This window comes from Gopherus flavomarginatus, chromosome 2, assembly GCF_025201925.1.
Source record: "Gopherus flavomarginatus isolate rGopFla2 chromosome 2, rGopFla2.mat.asm, whole genome shotgun sequence".
Classification (NCBI taxonomy): Eukaryota; Metazoa; Chordata; order Testudines; family Testudinidae; genus Gopherus; species Gopherus flavomarginatus.
The window spans coordinates 14,781,286-14,801,401 of NC_066618.1; the positions used below are offsets into that span (position 1 = coordinate 14,781,286).

Consider the following 20,116-nt stretch of genomic DNA (forward strand, 5'->3'; position numbering starts at 1 on the left):
AATTGTATTGTAAAGGCTGACGGGTCTAAAATTCCACCAACCTATAATTCCATAAGGACACATGAACTTTTTTTTTTTATTCTATTGCTCAACTGGCCCATTCTTGTGAGTAGGCTGGGTATTGAAACATACAATAATTCTATCCTTTGACTGCTTTAGAGTTTGATCCTAAGCCAATTGGAGACAATGAAAAGACTCCAATTGACTTCAGTGGATCAGGCTCCTAGAGAGCAGGATTCTTGTATATTTGAAATACTGCTGAAAACACAGATTGGAGCAATGACAGCAGACCACTGTGTGACTGTGGTCCTGAAGATACCCAACAGAGAGGTTGCGATTTTCAGTGTTTAAGTCCTCATTTTGGGAAGTGGACAGATGTGCTAATATTCAAATTTTAAACTGATTCTGTACAATCTGTAATATGTACACAGAAAAATAGGAGTTGAGTGGTATGATCCAAAGTTTTATATTTTGCCTCTGACAGGGGGAGTATCTGTTTGCACACAAACACTGCATGTAACCAATTGCTCAATTCTCTATATGGAGTGGGAAATACTTCCTAATACCTTCAGTGATCAGCTTGCTCCAGAAACATGAAGTTAGTATTTAACTATCTATATGAAATAATTGTTAACAAGAATTAATAGAGCCCAGCAGTACTTTTCCCTTAGTGATACCCTCACTCTGTATCTACAGTATCAGCTATGTTTTTTGTTTGTTTACTTTTAGGCATTGACTGCTAAAGGAAATGATACGAAGTCACTTTGCTCCTTTGAAATGTCACCTTTACCCTCCAAAGAAGTCAAAGATAGAAGCAATAGGAGAAATCAAAATATGTCCTTAGGGATAGAAGATTATGGGGAAGATCAAAAAATTCCCAAATCACAGTCCAGTAGCCATCAACAAAACCTGGTAATTAATTATTTAAATTGAAAATCCTTATAGCTTTGTCAGTTTTAGAACAGAAATTGCTCAAAAGCACAAACACAGTCCCATTAAGAAATAGAATGCTGTATTTATAGATATAAGCTAGCATCTGCTTGTTTTTCTTTAAAACTAAATCTCCTTTCACCCAAGAAAGAAGCAGATAACATTTCAATGCAAAAGGAAAATTTTGAGAAAGTTATGTGTGAATGAAAGCAGAGAAGATATAATGAAAGTGAGTCATCAACATGCACTGAAGCATTTTGCTATAATAGAAATATTTTCATGAACATTTAAAATATATATAGATGAAAATATGTTAACATTCTGTGTAATACTGGGAAATTAAAAAAAAATTGGAACGGGAATTTAATTAACATTCCGTAACAGACTTTTGCACTGATGCAGCTGTGCCACTGTAGCGTATCTGGTGAAGACGCTATATGCTGATGGGAGAGTGCTCTCCTGTCAGCATAATTACTCCACCTCCACGAGAGGCGGAAGCTATGTGGGCAGGAGAGCATCTCTCACTGACATACCCCGGTTTGGGAAGAGCTTAAGTCGATGTAACTTGCATTGCTCACACCGCAAGTGACGTAAATTAGATTGACTTAAGCAGTAGTGTAAACCTGCCCTAAATTAAATCATTTTATGAATGACTTTATTTAATGTTGGACTTACAGACCTTCCATGGTTGACTGAAGTACTAAAAATCTTTATCATGCCCAAGAAACATATTGCACAATGCTATGCCATTTTTCCCTTTTTCGTTTTTTGGGACTTTTATTTTCTCCTTGCACTTACTTGTGGTCTCAGTGCAAATCAAATGAAATGCAGGCTCAGCCATGAAAGCATATTCAATTTCCAGTTACCTGGCAGAGTCATTGGCTCCAAAACTGATTTTGGTGATGATGAAATCTTCAGTGCTTTGGAAAATGAAATCCAGTGCAGGTCACTGTTGATGACACCTAATGTTGGTGAAAACCAAGTGTGCAAAGTCAAATGAGCCATAATTATGACTCTGCTACTCCAAATTAGAACTGGCAAAATTTCTAGTTTGTGTGAAATTAGATATTTCAAATTTTGGTTTGATGTGGACCAAACCCAAATTTTTTAAAATTTCCCATCAACTGGAAATTCTGTAACATTTTTGTTTTGGAAATACCAACACTTGGTGTTTCCAAAATGAGATATGTGCCCTGGGGCTTTATCAGCTGCTCACTGAAACTAACATGATTCACGTAAATTTCAGTGAGCAGCTGCCAGGGATCCCATGGTTCCTGGGAAGCCCCACCATCTGAACTGCTCTGGCCAGGGACCCTAAGACTTCTAGACTTCCAGGCCAGCTGTCTCCCCAGACTGTCTGACTCTCAGGGAAGCAGGCTCAACAGGTTGTCGGATTTGTGCAGCCTGTGAGCTAGTTGGTATGGGAGTCTAGAAGCCCTGGGGTCCCTGCCCCCAGGGTAGTCCACATGGTGAGGCTTCCCAAGAGCTCCAGAATGTGGAAGTCCCGCATCTCTGGCCCTGGGACAGTACATATAGTGGAGCTGCACAGAACTATGAACATCAGAAGCCTGGGGTCTCCAGAAGTCCACTAGACAATCTGGCAGGAACCAGCTAGTCTGTGGTTCATTGAGCCTGACATGTTTCAAACTTATCTCTTGAGGAGTAAAAACTTTCTAGGTCTGGTCTCTGCCCAGAGGTGATTTTTTTTTTTTAATATGAAAAATTTGAGAAAAAACAGAGCATCCATTTTTTGAGTATGAAAAAGAAACACTACAGATTAGTTCAGGATAGGAAAGGCAAACTATTACAATCAAAGAGAAGTTTTAGATGGGCAGAATCTCATTAACCAATTTGAAGTTTGTTCAGAATGCTGGAAGGCAAATACCCTGGGAACTGTCATTGCCACAAGGGAGTCAAGCCTTTGTTTTTTAATTCATTCTAAATGTCTATTATTTTCTATAGAAGAGGCCCATTTATTTCACTGCATGTCATCATTCATATGAATGTCTATGGCTATCCCTGTCTAATTCTTACCTCACTTTGCCCTGTTTTAGTTACTAACCATGTTTACTTCTTTAAACAGACCCCTGTATGTGATGAAGTGAGCAAGAAGCATTTGCCCCATCATCTGTCAGTGGACTATTTTAATGAGCCACTACAAAGTCAAAGGGCATCTGGGGCAGTCAGTACCATTACCTGTGTCCTGGAAGGTAAGTCATTTCTCATCATTTTTTAATTCAAACCTAAGCATATGTTGATATGAAAGATCAAAATCTAAAAACAACAACAACAAAAATGGGTAGGGGGCGGAGGGAATAGAGCCTTTGCAAATGCGTCAGTTAGAAAATACCAGAATAAATGTTTTGTGCATCCTTAATTTGGCTCCCTTGTGAATATATATCATGATCTTATACCTGTCTTTCTAGAGGGGACCTATCTTTAAAAAGAATAACAAAGAGGAGAAAGGAGATTATAGTCCAGTCAGCCTAACTTGGATACCTGGAAAGATATTGAAACAAATTATTAAACATTTTATAAGAGCCTAGTGGATAATAAGGTTATAAGGAATATCCAGCATGGATTTGTTAAGAACAAATCATCCCAAACCAGCCTAATTTCCTTCTTTGGCAGGGCTACTGGCCTAGCAGATAGGGGAGAAGCAGAAGATGTGATATATCTTGATTTTTAGTATGGTTTTTGACACAGTCCCACAAGACATTCTCATAAGCAAACTCGGTAAATGTGTACTAGATGAAATTACTATAAGATAAGTGCAAAACTTCTTGAAAGATCATACTCAAAGGCAATGTCTACACTGCACATCACTGGTGGCAGTGTATAGGGTATGTATAGCTACACTCCACAGAGAAAAGCATTCTGCCATGTGGAAGGCTCTGGCAGGAGAGGCAGCAGGGAAAGTCTGTGGCATTGGGGAACTGCCAGAGTCTTTCTCCACTGTCTCCTCACACCAGAGCTTTTTCCTGCTGCTGGAGCCTTTCCCTGCAGTGGGGAAAGACTCTGGTAGTGGGTAGGCAGCAGGACACTACACTGCTAAAAATAGCAGTGTAGCTAGAGGAGGCACTGTTTGGGTATGTAGAAAGGTACATACCTGGGTTCAGGCCTTATTTTATTCACCAAAGCAGTGCATCACCGTCTACACTACTTTTTATATCTATGCTGGGGAGCGTGTAGTGTGTTGTACTTTACACATTGCCATAAGGAGCATGTAGTGTATCCAAAGAGTAGTGATCAATATGTTGCTGGCAAACTGGAGGAGAGGGATATATCTAGTGGGTCTGTCCCTTAGTCTGGTACTATTTCATATTTTCATTAATGACTTGGATAATGGAGTGCAAGGTATACTCATAAAATTTGTGGAGGGCATCAAGGTAGGAGGAGTTGTTAGAATTAGAATTGGATTAGAATTGGAAACAACCTTGACAAATTGGAGAACTGGTTTGAAATCAACAAGATGCAATTCATTAAAGACAAGTGAAAAGTACTGCACTAAAGAAGAAAAAAATCAAATGCACAAAAAGCAAAATGGGGAATAAATGGCTAGATAGTAGTACCACGTAAAGGATCTGAGAGTTACAGTGGATCACAAAAGGAATATGAGTCAACAATGTGATGTAGTTGCAAAAAAAGCTATCATCATTCTGGGGTGCATTAACAGCAGTGTTGTGTGTAAGACCCAGGAGGTAATTGTTCCACTCTACTCAGCACAGGAGTTGCCTCAGCTAGAGTATTGTGTCCAGTTCTAAATTTAAGAAAGATGTGGACAAGCTGGAGTAGGTCCAGTGGAGACCAACAAAAATGATACTAGGTTTAGAAATCCTTCCACTATGGCATGATGCTTGGTAAAAGTATGCACTGAAACCCAAGTAGATGCTATACAGATATCCAAAATGGGGATGCTTTGCAAGGAAGCAACAGAGGCTGCCTGTGCCCTGGTAAAATGAGCTCTAATATTGCCTGGAGGATCTAAACTAGCTAACTCATAACCAAGTCTAATATGTCCCAAAACCTATTTAGATAATCTCTGAGCCAGAAATTGGTTGGCACATTAGTCTTGAGAAAAGAAGACTGAGGGTGGAGCTGATAAATATGTTAAAAACTTTTATAAATAAGATAGTGATCAGTTCTCCATCTTTGCTGAAATTAGGATAATAAGTAATTGGTTTATCTGCAGCAAGGGAGATTAGGTTAGGTCTGAGATATGGGCTTCCAGGGGAGGTTATGGAATCCCCAACATTGGAGGTTTTTAAGAACAGGCTGGACAAACACCTGTCAGGGATAGTCTAGGTATACTTGGTCCTGCCTCAGCATAGGGGGCTGGACTAGATGACATCTCAAGGTCCCTTCCAGACCTGTGATTCTATGATACAGTCTTTAATTTTGTGACCACATACTTTTTATTCTACAGGAACCTCTTTTCATTCAGTGCACAGAATGGGCAATGAATGAGAGGTAGTGATTGCAGAAGGAGAAAGGATGTTCTCTTGTGTTTAAAGCACTAGATCAGGACTCAGGAGAACTGAGTTCTATTCCTTACTCTGCCATATACTGTGATATTGGGAAAGATTATCATAGTACATATGCACAAGGGAGCCTAATTAAAGTTCTTCAAGTATATGTCCCTACAGGTGCTCTACTGTAGGATGTGGGCATGCCCATATACTCTGTTGGAAATGGCAAAGTACTGTCCGTGGTCCCATGCCTGCAGGACCGGCGCTAGGGGTTGAGCGCCTTAGGTGGACGGCAATTTCGCCGCCCCGCGCGCTGATCCCGCGGCTCCGCTGGAGCTGCCGCAGTGGTGCCTGCGGAGGGTCTGGTGCTCCATGGCTCCGGTGGAGCTGCCACAGTGATGCTTGCGGGAGGTCTACCAGAGCCGCGTGAGCAGCCGACCATCCGCAGGCACCACTGCGGAAGCTCCACTGGAGCCGCCTGCCGCCCCCTCTGGCAAAACGGCACCCACCATTTATTCTGGCGCCCTAGGTGATTGCCTAGGCTGCCTAAATGGTAGCGCCGGCCCTGCATGCCTGCACAGGGCAGCACCTCCTGCTCAGAAGGAGAGTATATAGGGAAGCTCAAACCCACCATCACTCAATTTCTTCTCAACCGTCTGCAGCTTGAGATGGAGAGTTTTGCTGTCTGCTGTATTCAGCTTCCTGCCTTGTCTTTGTGAATTCTTTATTTCATTGGATACCTTTATTTTATTTAGCACTGTTGTGATAGCTAGGGAGTGGGGCATCTTTCCCTTCTCTCCTTCTTCAGTCATTTGTGTAAGAGCACAATTTGTCATGCCCAGGACCCCAGGGTTTAAGACCTGTGAGATTTCCCACAGGTCCTTTCCCCACAGTGACAGACACTCCAGCTGCCTTCAGTGTCTGGGGGACTCTTGCAGCCTTTATAAGTGCAAGGTCTGTCTGGGTTCCAAAGGCAGATCTGAGAAAGACAGAGAGACTAGACTTAAGTTCCTATTCATGGACTATGTCCTAGCTCCAAAGAGGTCCACTTCCCGTACATACATCAGCTTCTACATCACAGGCTGCCTCAGTCCCAATTATTGCCTCATCTGCAGCCCCAGACAATAAGAAGGAAAAAAGTCTCTCCAAACAAGGAAATGAAGAAGAGGGCCAGATCACTCCATAAGACCCATTCTGAAGTGCCCTCTCATCCCTCTAAGGGTACAGTAGAGGCATTGATGCCATAGAAGAAGCCCTGTTTGGACATACCTACCACCAAAGCAACCAGTGCACCAGCACTATCTGATACATTGTGGCATCATGAGACACTCAGGGGTACCATCCATGCCCCAGTACTGGTATCTCAGTGTACCCCTGAAAGGGGAGATATCTCTGTGATCACCTTGGTACCACAGAGGATTCCATCTCACCAGCCAGTACTGACCCAAACTTTCTATCAGAGTCCTCTACCTCCTTCCAGGTTCCTTTCATCAGAGAATCTCATTATCTCTGGTGAACCTGAGTCAACAGTACTGGGGAAATCTTCCAGTGTTATCTCTCTGGTACCACTGCAAAAGTAGCAAATTGAGACTTGTTTAAGTCTCCAGCCTTCAATACTGGTTAGAATATTGAAGGACCCTCCCACCTCCATTTAGTTCAGGGGAATATTCCTCGTACTTAGTGATCTTGATACAAGGATCCATCCCAGTACTGTACTACCCTACCCCACCCCTATGAATCCCTTTCATGAGGAGGATTCTAGGGAACTTACCAAATATCATAGGCTCAGAGATTATGATTATCACTGGAATCCCTTGCTTTATCCCTCTCCATAGTGGGGTTACTGGGATCTCTGGGGCCACTATGCTGATCAACTCCATTTGGTGCCTAAGAGAAAGCACTGATACCATACCAGCCACCAGCACCTACATACTGTCCTATGATATCACACACATTGGTACTGCACACTTTTCTGGTACTGGACAATATATAAGAAGAGCAAGAGTCTCAGGCCAAGGAGATCTCACCTCCATTTCCCTTCTACACTGATGATTTTAAGACCTTCCAGAACTTCATGAAAAAACTAATGGACTTGCTTCAAATTCCAGTAGAAGAAGTCTAAGAGCCAAAATATTCCTGGCAGCCATCTTGAACATCAGTCCCAGTGAAAGGCTTTATCCTCTCCCTCTAGAGCACATTCTCCTCCAGAGCCTGGAATGGAGCTTTAGATTCCTCTGCTGTCAGCAAATGTCTCTGAAACCCACTGGCAAAATGTCTCCTCCATCTCTGGCCATGTAGAGGATAACAACCTACTATTGCTGGTCTCATGAATGCTTCTCGGAAAATTATATTCTGTCCTTACTTCTGCCACAGAGTTCCTGTCTGATGTCAGTCAAGTCACCTAAACTAGTCTTTTCACAGGTGATCACTAATTGTGTTTTCCTTACTTTCTGGCTGCCTGATTGAGACCCTGAGTTCTGATTTGCAGAAGTAGTGAGCACACCTAGCTGCCACTGCATTCATCGGGAGCTGTGTTTTGAACATATGTAATAAATAATTCTATACCTTTCCTCATCACAGATTTTTGACAGGTTTCCATGTCCCGTGCCATGATATCGAACCAATTAGAACTGTGCACCACCCCTCCTTTTGTCCTGACCACTTTTTGTCAATTGAATTGACCATATGGTGTTGGAAGCCCTATCTCCCCTCTTTTCCCAGTTCCAGGACTCCTATGTATGAACATTTTTGGCTCCATCATCCATTTGGGGTGGAATTATTTTAAAAATATTATTTACTATATCCTTCTGGGAAGCATTAAAAGAAAATCAGAGAATTATAGGACTGGAAGAGGCCTCGAGACATCATATAGTCCAGTCCCCTGAACTCCTGGCAGGACTAAGTATTATCTAGACCATCCCTGACAGGTGTTTGTCTAACCTGCTCTTTAAAATTTCCAATGATGGAGATTCCACAACCTCCCCAGGCAATTTATTCCAGTGCTTTACCACCCTGTTAGTTAGGAAATGTTTCCTAATATCCAGCCTCACAACACACCTGCTAATACATCCCAGAATTATTTTTACTTTTTTGCAACAGTGTGTAACAAAGTTCCTCCTCTACCTTGGTGGGTCCTGTGCTTATTGGTGGATTTGCTCACCTCAGTTATCTTCCCCTCTTGTGGAACCCACAGTCTGGGTCAGCTCCTCCTGTGTCTGATCAGGAGTTGGGAGGTTTGGGGGGGAACCCAGGCCCGCCCTCTACTCCGGGTTCCAGCCCAGGGCCCTGTAGATTGCAGCTGTCTAGAGTGCCTCCTGTAACAGCTGCATGACAGCTACAACTCCCTGGGCTACTTCCCCATGGCCTCCTCCAAACACCTTCTTTATCCTCACTACAGGACTTTCCTCCTGGTGTCTGACAATGCTTGTCCTCCTCAATCCTCCAGCAGTACACTCTCTCACTCTCAGCTCCTTGCTCCGAGCTCCTCACACATGCTTCTTCTCCTCTGGCTCCTCCCTGCCTGACTGGAGTGAGTTCCTTTTTAAACCCAGATGCCCTGATTAGCCTGTCTTGATTGGCTGCAGGTGTTCTAATTAAAGTAGCTATCTCCACTGCCTTCTAGAAAGATCTTAATTGGCCCCAGGTGCCTTGATTAACCTGGAGCAACTGCCATTTCATTACCAGGGTACTAGGGATTTGTTTAGCCTGGGGCTAACATACCTGTTTCTCAGTACTTTACTGTAGCCATCTGGCCGTGTCCCATCTCATATCCCACCCCTCTGCTCAACACCATACGGTTGGGCAACTTGGGACGCCAGGCAGTGTGCTCGTGAAAGGCCATCAGTGTTGCCATGGTGGCATCCAGCCCTGTGCCGTATGCGGAACTGGAATGGTTGGAGGGATAAGAACCACCTGGTGACCCTTGCATTCTTTTCCTTATTTCTCTGCATCAACTGAAGGGGTGCATGGTCTGCCACAAGAGTAAATCGCCGGCCTAAAAGGTAATAATGCAGTGTCTTCATGGCCCATTTGACAGCAAGGCATTCTCTCTCGACTACTGCATACTTCTGTTCTCTTGGGAGCAGCTTTCTGCTTAGGCAGAGGATCGGGTGTTCTTCTTCTCCAATTATTTGTGACAGAACGGCTCCCAACCGCACCTCAGAAGCATCTATTTACAAAATAAATTCCTTGGTAAAGTCCGGGGCTATGAGTATGGGGTCATTACAGAGAGCTGTCCGAAGGTCTATGAATGGCCTCTCTGCTGCATCGGTCCACTTCACCATGTCTGGACCTCGGGCCTTCACCAGGTCCATTAGAGGACTTGCCCTACTGGTGAAGTGGGGAATAAAACGTCGGTAGTAGCCTACGACGTCTAAGAACGCACGGACCTGCTTCTTTCAGGTCGGCCAGGGCCAGTTTTGAATTGTCTCTAGCTTATTAGTTTGGGGCTTCACTATACCCCTTCTTACAATATATCCCAGGTACTTAGCCTCCGCTAGTCCTATGGCGCATTTAGCGGGATTAGCGGTGAGGCCAGCCCGCCTTAAGGTGCGTAGTGCAGCCTCAACTTTCTCCAGGTGGGTTCCCCAGTCTGGCGTATGGATGATGACATCATCTAGGTATGCGGCTGCATAACTAGTATGGCGGCGCAGCAGCTTATCCATGAGGCACTGGAATGTGGCTGGGGCCCCATGCAGCCCAAAAGGGAGGACTGTGTACTGGAATAGCCCATCCGAGGTGGAGAACGCTGTATTTTCTTTAGCTTCTTTGGTCAGGGGAATCTGCCAATACCCTTTTGTCAGATACAGTGTAGTCAAGAATCGGGCTCTACCCAGTCGGTCAACCAGTTCGTAGATGCGTGGTATGGGGTATTGTCATAAACAGATAGCTAAGGGTTAATGTTCTTTTACCTGTAAAGGGGTAACACCAGTAACCTGAAACACCTGACCAGAGGACCAATCAGGAAACAAGACTTTTTCAAATCTGAGTGGAGGGAAGTTTTGGGTGTGAGTTCTTTGTTCTTTATCTTGGGTCTGACTATCTCGGCTCTGAGAGTGATTTTTCTATCTCCTGGCTTTCTAATCTTGTTTCCAAGTTGTAAGTACAAGGATAGTAAGACAATAGGTTTATATTGGGTTTTTTTTGTATTTACATGTGTGTAGTTGCTGGAATGTGTTAAATTGTGTTCTTTTTGGATAAGGCTGTTTATTCATTTTTTCCCTTTAAGCAATTGACCCTGTATATTGCCACCTTGATACAGAGACTATATATTATGTCTTTTTTCACTCTTTTTATATAAAGCTTTCTTTTTAAGACCTCTTGGAGTTTTTCTTTAGTGGGGACTCCAGGGAATTGAGTCTGCAGCTCACCAGGGAATTGGTGGGAGGAAGAAGTCAAGGGGAAAATCTCTTTGTGTTAGATTTACTAAGCCTGACTTTGCATACCCTCTGGGTGAGGGGGAGAGATTAGATCTCTCGGTACTTGTGTTTCCAGGACTGGAAGCAGGGAATCTCCTAGGGTCGTCCAGGGAGAGGAGCCTGGGAGGAAATACCAAGGAAACAAGGGGAAGGGGTTATTTCCCTTTGTTGTAAGACTCAAGGCATCTGAGTCTGGGGGTCCCCCAGGGAAGGTTTTGGGGAGACCACAGTGAGCTAGGCACTGTATAATTCTTAGCTGGTGGCAGCGATACCAGGTCCAAGCTGGTAACTAAGCTTGGAGGTTTTCATGCTAACACCCATATTTTGGACGCTAAGGTCCAGATCTGGGAAAAAATGTTATGACATGGTGTGCAGTGTTGTGGGATAGATAGAATCCAGAAGCCAGTAGGAATATTATATTTTTCTTTTCACTGCTAGGGACTTTTAAGCAGAGAGGGTTAGATTTTATTAGGAACCAGAGAGAATTTTTTTTTCTGTTCTCTCCTGGCAGCAGCTTGCATATTAAGCAAGGAACCATTAAGGAACTATTAAGGGTCTTTTGTCATACTATAGCACTCCCATTGTGAGTCAAGTACCCAGCACAATACACATGCAAATGAAGTGGTTTTTCTGGTTTACTTTACATTTAAAAGATTAGCTAGAGAAAAAGAAGGCACTGTTGCTAGGCAGACCCCAGGAGGCAACAGAACCTGCAGTTCAGACAATAAACACCAGAGGGCACCCCAACACAAGAAAACAGGAACCATGACTTCTAAGGCAAAAATGGAGGCCAAGGCACAAATCAAAGACACCGAGCACAGGCGAGATATGGAAAAAAAAACTACAAGAGATGAAGCTGAGAGAAAGAGAAAGAGAGGCAGCCTACAAAAGAGAGCAAACAGCCAAAGATGCAGACCACCAAAAACAGCTGGAACTCCAGAGGGAAGCCCACCGGCAGGCCCTGGAATTAGAAAAGGCTAAGCAACAGAACACAGCCAATCCTAACAACCCTTCTCCAATTATGGTTCCACAGCACAAGAAATTTCCCACCTACAAGGCAGGTGATGACCCTGAGGCCTTCTTAGAGAATTTTGAAAGAGCCTGTTTTGGGTACAGCATCTCTGAAGACCAGTACATGGTAGAATTGAGGCCACACCTCAGTGGACCGTTAGCAGAGGTGGCAGCTGAAATGCCTAAGGAGAAAATGAATGACTATAAACTTTTTCAAACCAAGGCCAGATACAGAATGGGGATAACCCCGGATCATGCCTGTTGGCGTTTCAGAACCCAAAAGTGGAAACCAGATGTGTCATTTCCCAAACACGCCTACTACGTTGGGAAAAATTATGAGGCCTGGATATCAGGAAACAATGTTAAATCCTTGGACGAACTGCACCTCCTCATACAAATGGAGCAGTTCTTGGATGGTGTTCCTGAGGACATAACATGGTACATACAAGATGGAAAACCCAAAAATCTCACTGAGGGAGGGGAGATTGGAGCCAGATGGATGGAAGTGGCAGAAAGCAAGAAAGCTACTGTCAAGGGCAACGAATACCCCAGAGGACACACCGACAATAAACCCTACAACCGAGGGCAGCCAAAGACCCCACCTACAACCCAAGTAAAGCCACAGACGCCCTATTCTTCCACCTCACCAGTCTCAAGTAACCCACCTCGACCCAGTGACCAGTCAGATGGAAGATACTTTAAGTGTAATGAACTGGGACATATAAAGGCCAACTGCCCAAAGAACGCCAACCGAGTGCAGTTCATTACACCACCATCACACCAAAGATCCCCAGGCCCAGATGCCTCTCAAATACCCTTGGAGTGAAGGGAAAATTTGAGAGTGGGCAGAAAGAAGGTTACTGCGTGGAGAGACACGGGGGCACAAGTGTCAGCTATCCACCAATCCTTCGTAGACCCCAAATTCATCAACCCAAAGGCCCAAGTGACAATTTACCCCTTCATGTCACAAGCTGTAGACTTGCCTACAGCTCAACTGCCTGTCCAGTACAAAGGCTGGTCAGGAATGTGGACTTTTGCAGTTTATGACAATTATTCCATCCCCATGCTACTGGGGGAAGACTTGGCCAACCAGGTGAAGCGGGCCAAGAGAGTGGGAATGGTTACCCGCAGCCAAACCAGGCAAGCTCCCAGACCCATTCCTGTTCCTGAGCCGTCCACAGATGCCCTGTCTGTGTTACCAGAGACCCAGACAGAGGTAGTGGACCCGGATTCCATGCCAACCACGGAAACAGCCACAGCACCTCCAGTCCCAGGCCCGGAACTGGAACAACAACCAGCATCAGCAATTGCAACCACATCTTCAAACTCAATGCCAGAGGGCGCCAGCGAGCCAGAACTGGCAGAAGCAACAGACAGCCATACCCAAAAGGCTCAGCCAGAGCCTGAAATACCCTCAGGTGCACCAGCGGAGAGCGGTTCACCAGCAACGGAAACAACCCCATCACCTACATCGCTTCCAGAGGGACCAAGCCCAAGTCCACAGTCTGAGGAAGAACTGGTGACCCCAGCCTCAAGGGAACGGTTCCAGACTGAGCAGGAAGCAGATGACAGCCTTCAGAAAGCTTGGGCAGTGGCACGGAGCACCCCACCGCCTTTCAGCTCTTCTCACTGATCCCGGTTTGTTATAGACCAAGGACTTTTATACAAGGAGATTCTTTCTGGTGGACACCGGGAAGAATGGCAGCCGCAAAAACAGTTGGTGGTTCCAACTAAGTACTGGGGGAAGCTCTTAAGCTTAGCCCATGATCAGCCCAGTGGCCATGCTGGGGTGAACAGAACCAAAGACAGATTGGGGAAGTCCTTCCCCTGGGAGGGGATGGGCAAGGATGTTGCCAAGTATGTCTGGTCTTGTGAGGTATGCCAAAGAGTGGGAAAACCCCAAGACCAGGTCAAGGCCCCTCTCCAGCCACTCCCCATAATTGAAGTCCCATTTCGGCTAGTAGCTATGGATATTCTGGGTCCTTTCCCAAAAAATACACCCAGAGGAAAGCAGTACGTACAGACTTTTCGTGGACTTTGCTACCCGATGGCCGGAAGCAGTAGCTCTAGGCAACACCAGGGCTAACGCTGTGTGTCAGGCCCTAACAGACATTTTTGCCAGGGTAGGTTGGCCCTCCGACATCCTTACAGATTCAGGGTCTAATTTCCTGGCAGGGACCATGCAAAAACTGTGGGAAACTCATGGGGTGAACCACTTGGTTGCCACCCCGTACCACCATCAAACCAATGGCCTGGTGAAAAGGTTTAATGGAACTTTGGGGGCCATGATACGTAAATTCGTCAACGAACACTCCAATAATTGGGACCTAGGGTTGCAGCAGTTGCTGTTTGCCTACAGGGCTGTACCACATCCCAGTTTAGGGTTTTCAACATTTGAACTTGTGTATGGCCACGAGGTTAAGGGGCCATTACCGTTGGTGAAGCAGCAATGGGAGGGGTTTACGCCTTCTCCAGGAACTAACATTCTGAACTTTGTAAGCAACCTACAAAGCACCCTCCGACACTCTTTAGCCCTTGCTAAAGAAAACCTAAAGGATGCTCAGGAAGAGCAAAAGGCCTGGTATGACAAACATACCAGAGAACGTTCCTTCAAGGTAGGAGACCAGGTTATGGTCTTGAAGGCGCAACAGGCCCATAAGATGGAAGCATCATGGGAAGGGCCATTCACGGTCCAAGAGCGCCTGGGAACTGTGAACTACCTCATAGCATTTCCCAATTCCTCACTAAAGCCCAGAGTGTACCATGTTAATTCTCTCAAGCCTTTCTATTCCAGAGACTTACAGGTTTGTCAGTTTACAGTCCAGGGAGATGATGCTGAGGGGCCTGAAGGTGTCTATTACGAAGGGAATAAAGACGGTGGCGTGGAAGAGGTGAACCTCTCAACCACCCTAGAATGTCTGCAGTGGCGACAAATCAAGGAGCTGTGCACTAGCTTCGCCCCATTGTTCTCAGCCACCCCAGGACGGACTGAACGGGCATACCACTCCATTGACACAGGTAATGGTCACCCCATTAGAACCCCACCCTACTGGGTGTCTCCTCACGCCCAAGCTGCTATAGAACGGGAGATCCAGAATATGCTCCAGATGGGTATAATCCGCTCATCTACCAGTGCATGGGCATCTCCAGTGGTTCTGGTACCCAAACCAGATGGGGAAATACGCTTTTGCGTGGACTACCATAAGCTAAATGCGGTAACTTGTCCGGACAACTATCCAATGCCACGCACCAATGAGCTATTGGAGAAGTTGGGACGTGCCCAGTTCATCTCTACAATAGACTTAACCAAGGGGTTCTGGCAAGTACTGCTAGATGAACCTGCCAAGGAAAGGTCAGCATTCGTCACCCATGCGGGGGTGTATGAATTTAATGTCCTTCCTTTCGGGCTGCGAAATGCACCCGCCACCTTCCAGAGGCTGGTAGATGGTCTACTAGCAGGACTGGGAGAATATGCAGTTGCCTACCTCGATGATGTGGCCATTTTTTCAGACGCCTGGCCCAAACACCTATTACACCTGGAAAAGGTCTTTGAGCGCATCAGGCAGGCCGGACTAACTGTTAAGGCCAAAAAGTGTCAAATAGGCCAAAACAGAGTAACTTACCTGGGACACCAGTTGGGTCGAGGAACCATAAACTCCCTACAGGCCAAGGTGGATGCTATCCAAAAGTGGCCTGTCCCAAAGTCAAAGAAACAGGTTCAATCCTTCTTAGGCTTGGCCGGGTACTACAGGCGATTTGTACCACACTACAGCCAAATCGCTGCCCCACTGACCGACCTGACCAAAAAGACCCAGCCGAATGCAGTTAAGTGGACTGATGAGTGTCAAAAGGCCTTTACCCAACTTAAGGCGACGCTCATGTCTGACCCTGTGCTCAGGGCCCCGGACTTTGACAAGCCATTCCTAGTAACGATGGATGCATCTGAGCGTGGTATAGGAGCAGTTCTCATGCAGGAAGCAACGGATCACAACTTCCATCCTGTTGTGTTTCTCAGCAAGAAACTGTCTGAGAGGGAAAGTCACTGGTCAGTCAGTGAAAAGGAATGCTACACCATTGTGTACGCCCCGGAAAAGCTACTCCCATGTGTTTGGGGACGGCGGTTCCAGCTACAAACTGACCGTGCTGCGCTAAAGTGGCTTCATACTGCCAAGGGGAACAACAAGAAACTTCTTCGTTGGAGTTTAGCTCTCCAAGATTTTGATTTTGAAATTCTGCACATTTCAGGAGCTTCTAACAAAGTAGCTGATGCTCTCTCCTAGGAGAGTTTCCCAGAATCCAGTAGTTAAAAAGTGTTCTTAAAATGTAAAAGTCTGTTAGTTATATACTTAGTGGTATATGTAAAGGTGCATGTGTTGTATTAATCTGTTTATTTTAAAGTTCTAGGAGGAAATCGCTGCCAGTGAGGTTCCCCACTGTCTGCAATTTGGGGGGCGTGTCATAAACAGATAGCTAAGGGTTAATGTTCTTTTACCTGTAAAGGGGTAACACCAGTAATCTGAAACACCTGACCAGAGGACCAATCAGGAAACAAGACTTTTTCAAATCTGGGTGGGGAAGTTTTGGGTGTGAGTTCTTTGTTCTTTGTCTTGGGTCTGACCTTCTCGGCTCTGAGAGTGATTTTTCTATCTCCTGGCTTTCTAATCTTCTGTTTCCAAGTTGTAAGTAGAAGGATAGTAAGACAATAGGTTTATATTGGTTTTTTTGTATTTACATGTGTGTAGTTGCTGGAATGTGTTAAATTGTGTTCTTTTTGGATAAGGCTGTTTATTCATTTTTTCCCTTTAAGCAGTTGACCCTGTATATTGCCACCTTGATACAGAGACTATATATTATGTCCTTTTTCACTCTTTTTATATAAAGCTTTCTTTTTAAGACCTCTTGGAGTTTTTCTTTAGTGGGGACTCCAGGGAACTGAGTCTGCAGCTCACCAGGGAATTGGTGGGAGGAAGAAGTCAAGGGGAAAATCTCTTTGTGTTAGATTTACTAAGCCTGACTTTGCATACCCTCTGGGTGAGGGGGAGAGATTAGATCTCTCGGTACTTGTGTTTCCAGGACTGGAAGCAGGGAATCTCCTAGGTTCGTCCAAGGAGAGGAGCCTGGGAGGAAGTACCAAGGAAACAAGGGGAAGGGGTTATTTCCCTTTGTTGTAAGACTCAAGGCATCTGAGTCTGGGGGTCCCCCAGGGAAGGTTTTGGGGAGACCACAGTGAGCTAGGCACTATATAATTCTTAGCTGGTGGCAGCGATACCAGGTCCAAGCTGGTAACTAAGCTTGGAGGTTTTCATGCTAACACCCATATTTTGGACGCTAAGGTCCAGATCTGGGAAGAAATGTTATGACAGGTATGCATCGAATTTTGATTCATATTTATCTTGTGATCCAGATCTGACCCCCAGATCCCTTTTTGCAGCACTCCTTCCTAGGCAGTCATTTCCCATTTTGTATATGCGCAACTGGTTGTTCCTTCCTAAGTGGAGTACTTTGCATTTGTCCTTATTGAATTTCATCTTATTTACTTCAGACCATTTTTCCAGTTTGTCCAGATCATTTGGAGTTTTAATCCTGTCCTCTAAAGCACTTGCAACTCCTCCCAGCTTGGTATTATCCACAAACTTGATAAGTGTACTCTCTATGCCATTATCTAAATAATTGATGAACATATTGAACAGAACCGGACCCAGAACTGATCCCTGCACTCAATATGCCCTTACAGCTTGACTGTGTACCACTGATAACTATTCTATTGGAATGGTTTTCCAACCAGTTATGCACCCACCTTATGGTGGCTCCATCTAGGTTTTATTTCCCTAGTTTATTTATGAGAAGATCATGCGAGACAGTATCAAAAGCCTTACTAAAGTCAAAATATACCACATCTACTGCTTTCCCCCATCCACAAGGCTTGTTACCCTGTCAAAGAATGTATACATATAGAGTTCACATAGATTACCTTCCCCCAACACATATACATGCACTCAGAAAACTTCTGTGTAGCAAGTCCAATAGTGCCGCCTGTATGCTATTAATTTCTCTGTACTTGTGGATTTATGTTAGCTCTGGAACGATGTTTTCAGTGATGCACATCTTGTTAGTGCATTGTGTGATTATCGTAAGTTCAGTCAGAAAATTCAGTAAGACAGTCAATTAACAGAAATCATATCCATACCTATAACACATACCTAATCTTTTCAGAGACAAATCTATTATCTGAACGTGACACCATGTGCCTGAACGTCAAGCAGCACATATCACAATGTCAGTATCATATCTGCATTACATAATATATTGCATTTAGTGCCAGGCCATCCTACAAAGTCCATCAAAAAGCAATGTTCCCACATCAGTATTTGCTGCCAACCCATGTGCATATTGGAAAAGAGTTTCTATTCTGCTTTTGGAGGGGAGGACATACTGTATCTCCTGAAGTGTATGAGATTTGACTGTGGCCACTTCTCTTTTTCGAAAGACAGTGTTCATCTTTCTTCAGTATACTCATTAAGTGTGTAAGCCATATATACAACAGAGTTCTTCCATCTGCTTATGGTGGAAAAATAGGCTAGCAGTTGTTTGGTGTAATTTAACATCCGGCCTTTTGAAAAAAAGTTCAACTTATATCCTTTTACTCAAATGCATTCCATACACCAGATGAAAAAATCATACCCATCTTTTTCCATCACTCAATGAGATCCTCCCAGATAGCTGTTAACCTTACTTCCAGTTTCAATAACCCTGTCCAAATCTACTGGCAGTCTGGAGCTTAATAAATGTTGCCTATGTGTTTGTATTGAGTTTTGCCTCTGGTATTTAGACTTTAAGTGACCTGAAACTTTTGCAAAATACAGGAGCGTTTACATGTGCATGTGAATTAGACCTAACCAAAATATAATTGTAATACTGTTTCACTTTGGCACTAATCAATCACTGCGTTGTTTGTCGCATTCAGCATCGTTATTAGTGATATTGCACACAAAATGTATTCTACACAAATGAGGGACACAAGAACAAATGGATATAAACTGGACACTAGGAAGTTTAGACTTGAAATTAGATGAAGGTTTCTAACCATTAGAGCAGTGAAGTTCTGGAACAGACTTCCAAGGGGAGTAGTGGGGGCAAAAGACATATCTGGCTTCAAGACTAAGCTTGATAAGTTTATGGAGGGAATGGTATGATGGGATAGCGTAATTTTGGCAATTAATTTGGCAATTGATCTTTGACTATCAGCAGGTAAGTATGCCTAGTGGTCTGTGATGGGATGTTAGATGGTGGGATCTGGGAGAGAATTCTTTCCTGGGTGTCTGGCTGGTGTGTCTTGCCAACATGCTCAGGGTTTAACTGATCACCATATTTGGGGTCAGGAAGGAATTTTCCTCCAGGGAAGATTGGCAGAGGCCCTGGAGGTTTTTCGCATTCCTCTGCAGCATGGGGCACAGGTCACTTGCTGGAGGATTCTCTGCAGCTTGAGGTCTTCAAACAACAATTTGAGGACTTCAGTAACTCAGACATAGGTTAGGGGTTTGTTACAGGAGTGGGTGGATGAGATTCAGTGGCCTGCATTGTGCAGGAGGTCAGACTAGATGATCATAATGATCCTTTCTGACCTTAAAGTCTATGAGAGAGAAAGCACAAAAGTAGTTTTAATTTTTATATTTCTTAGTGAATCGGGAAGCAAGGTGTCACCCCAGTCCGATTTTTCCAGTGATGTAGACAATAGGAATGTATGTCTAAGATGAATAAGGTTCTGATTAAAAGCCCGTTGAAATTCAGTGGATTTTGAATCAGGCCTTGTCTGAAGAGAACGAGTTTAAATATGAATTCATTGATCTGGGATTTGTTTAAAAAAATAAATGGAAGACTGAGAGAGTGCCTTATATAGAAAATGCATGATATGATTGTAAAAAATCTCAAGAAGATGTGATGGGGTTTGGGTTTAATTTTTCTGTGCTTTCATTAGTTGCGGTTCTTCTCTTGTCACATAGGACAGCACTAATTACCTGGTTATTGCTTTGTTTTCTTTGTCATTTGTCTATCTTCAAGAATCGCAACAGAAATGCCCTCCCTGCTTGAAGGACTTTGCCCTAAAATATCTTATTTGGGAATGTTGTCCACTGTGGTTGAGAATCAAGAAAAAGGTGACAATTTTAGTAATGGATCCATTTACTGACCTCACTATCACTCTTTGCATCGTGATGAATACTATCTTTATGGCACTAGAGCACTATAAAATGACAAGAAATTTAAAATTCATGCTTGACGTAGGCAACAAGG

The 20,116-nt window shown here is 44.3% G+C and overlaps 1 protein-coding gene across 1 annotated transcript in view; it reads left to right on the forward strand.

Moving 5' to 3' along the window:
- LOC127045481 (sodium channel protein type 5 subunit alpha-like) overlaps positions 1-20,116 on the forward strand; it is a 117,750-nt gene that overhangs the window by 30,833 nt on the left and 66,801 nt on the right. The window contains exons 10-12 of the mRNA XM_050941524.1: positions 730-912; positions 3,014-3,140; positions 19,886-20,115. Of these exons, the coding sequence (XP_050797481.1) occupies positions 730-912; positions 3,014-3,140; positions 19,886-20,115 (540 nt within the window). The remainder of the gene's footprint in view (positions 1-729; positions 913-3,013; positions 3,141-19,885; position 20,116) is intronic.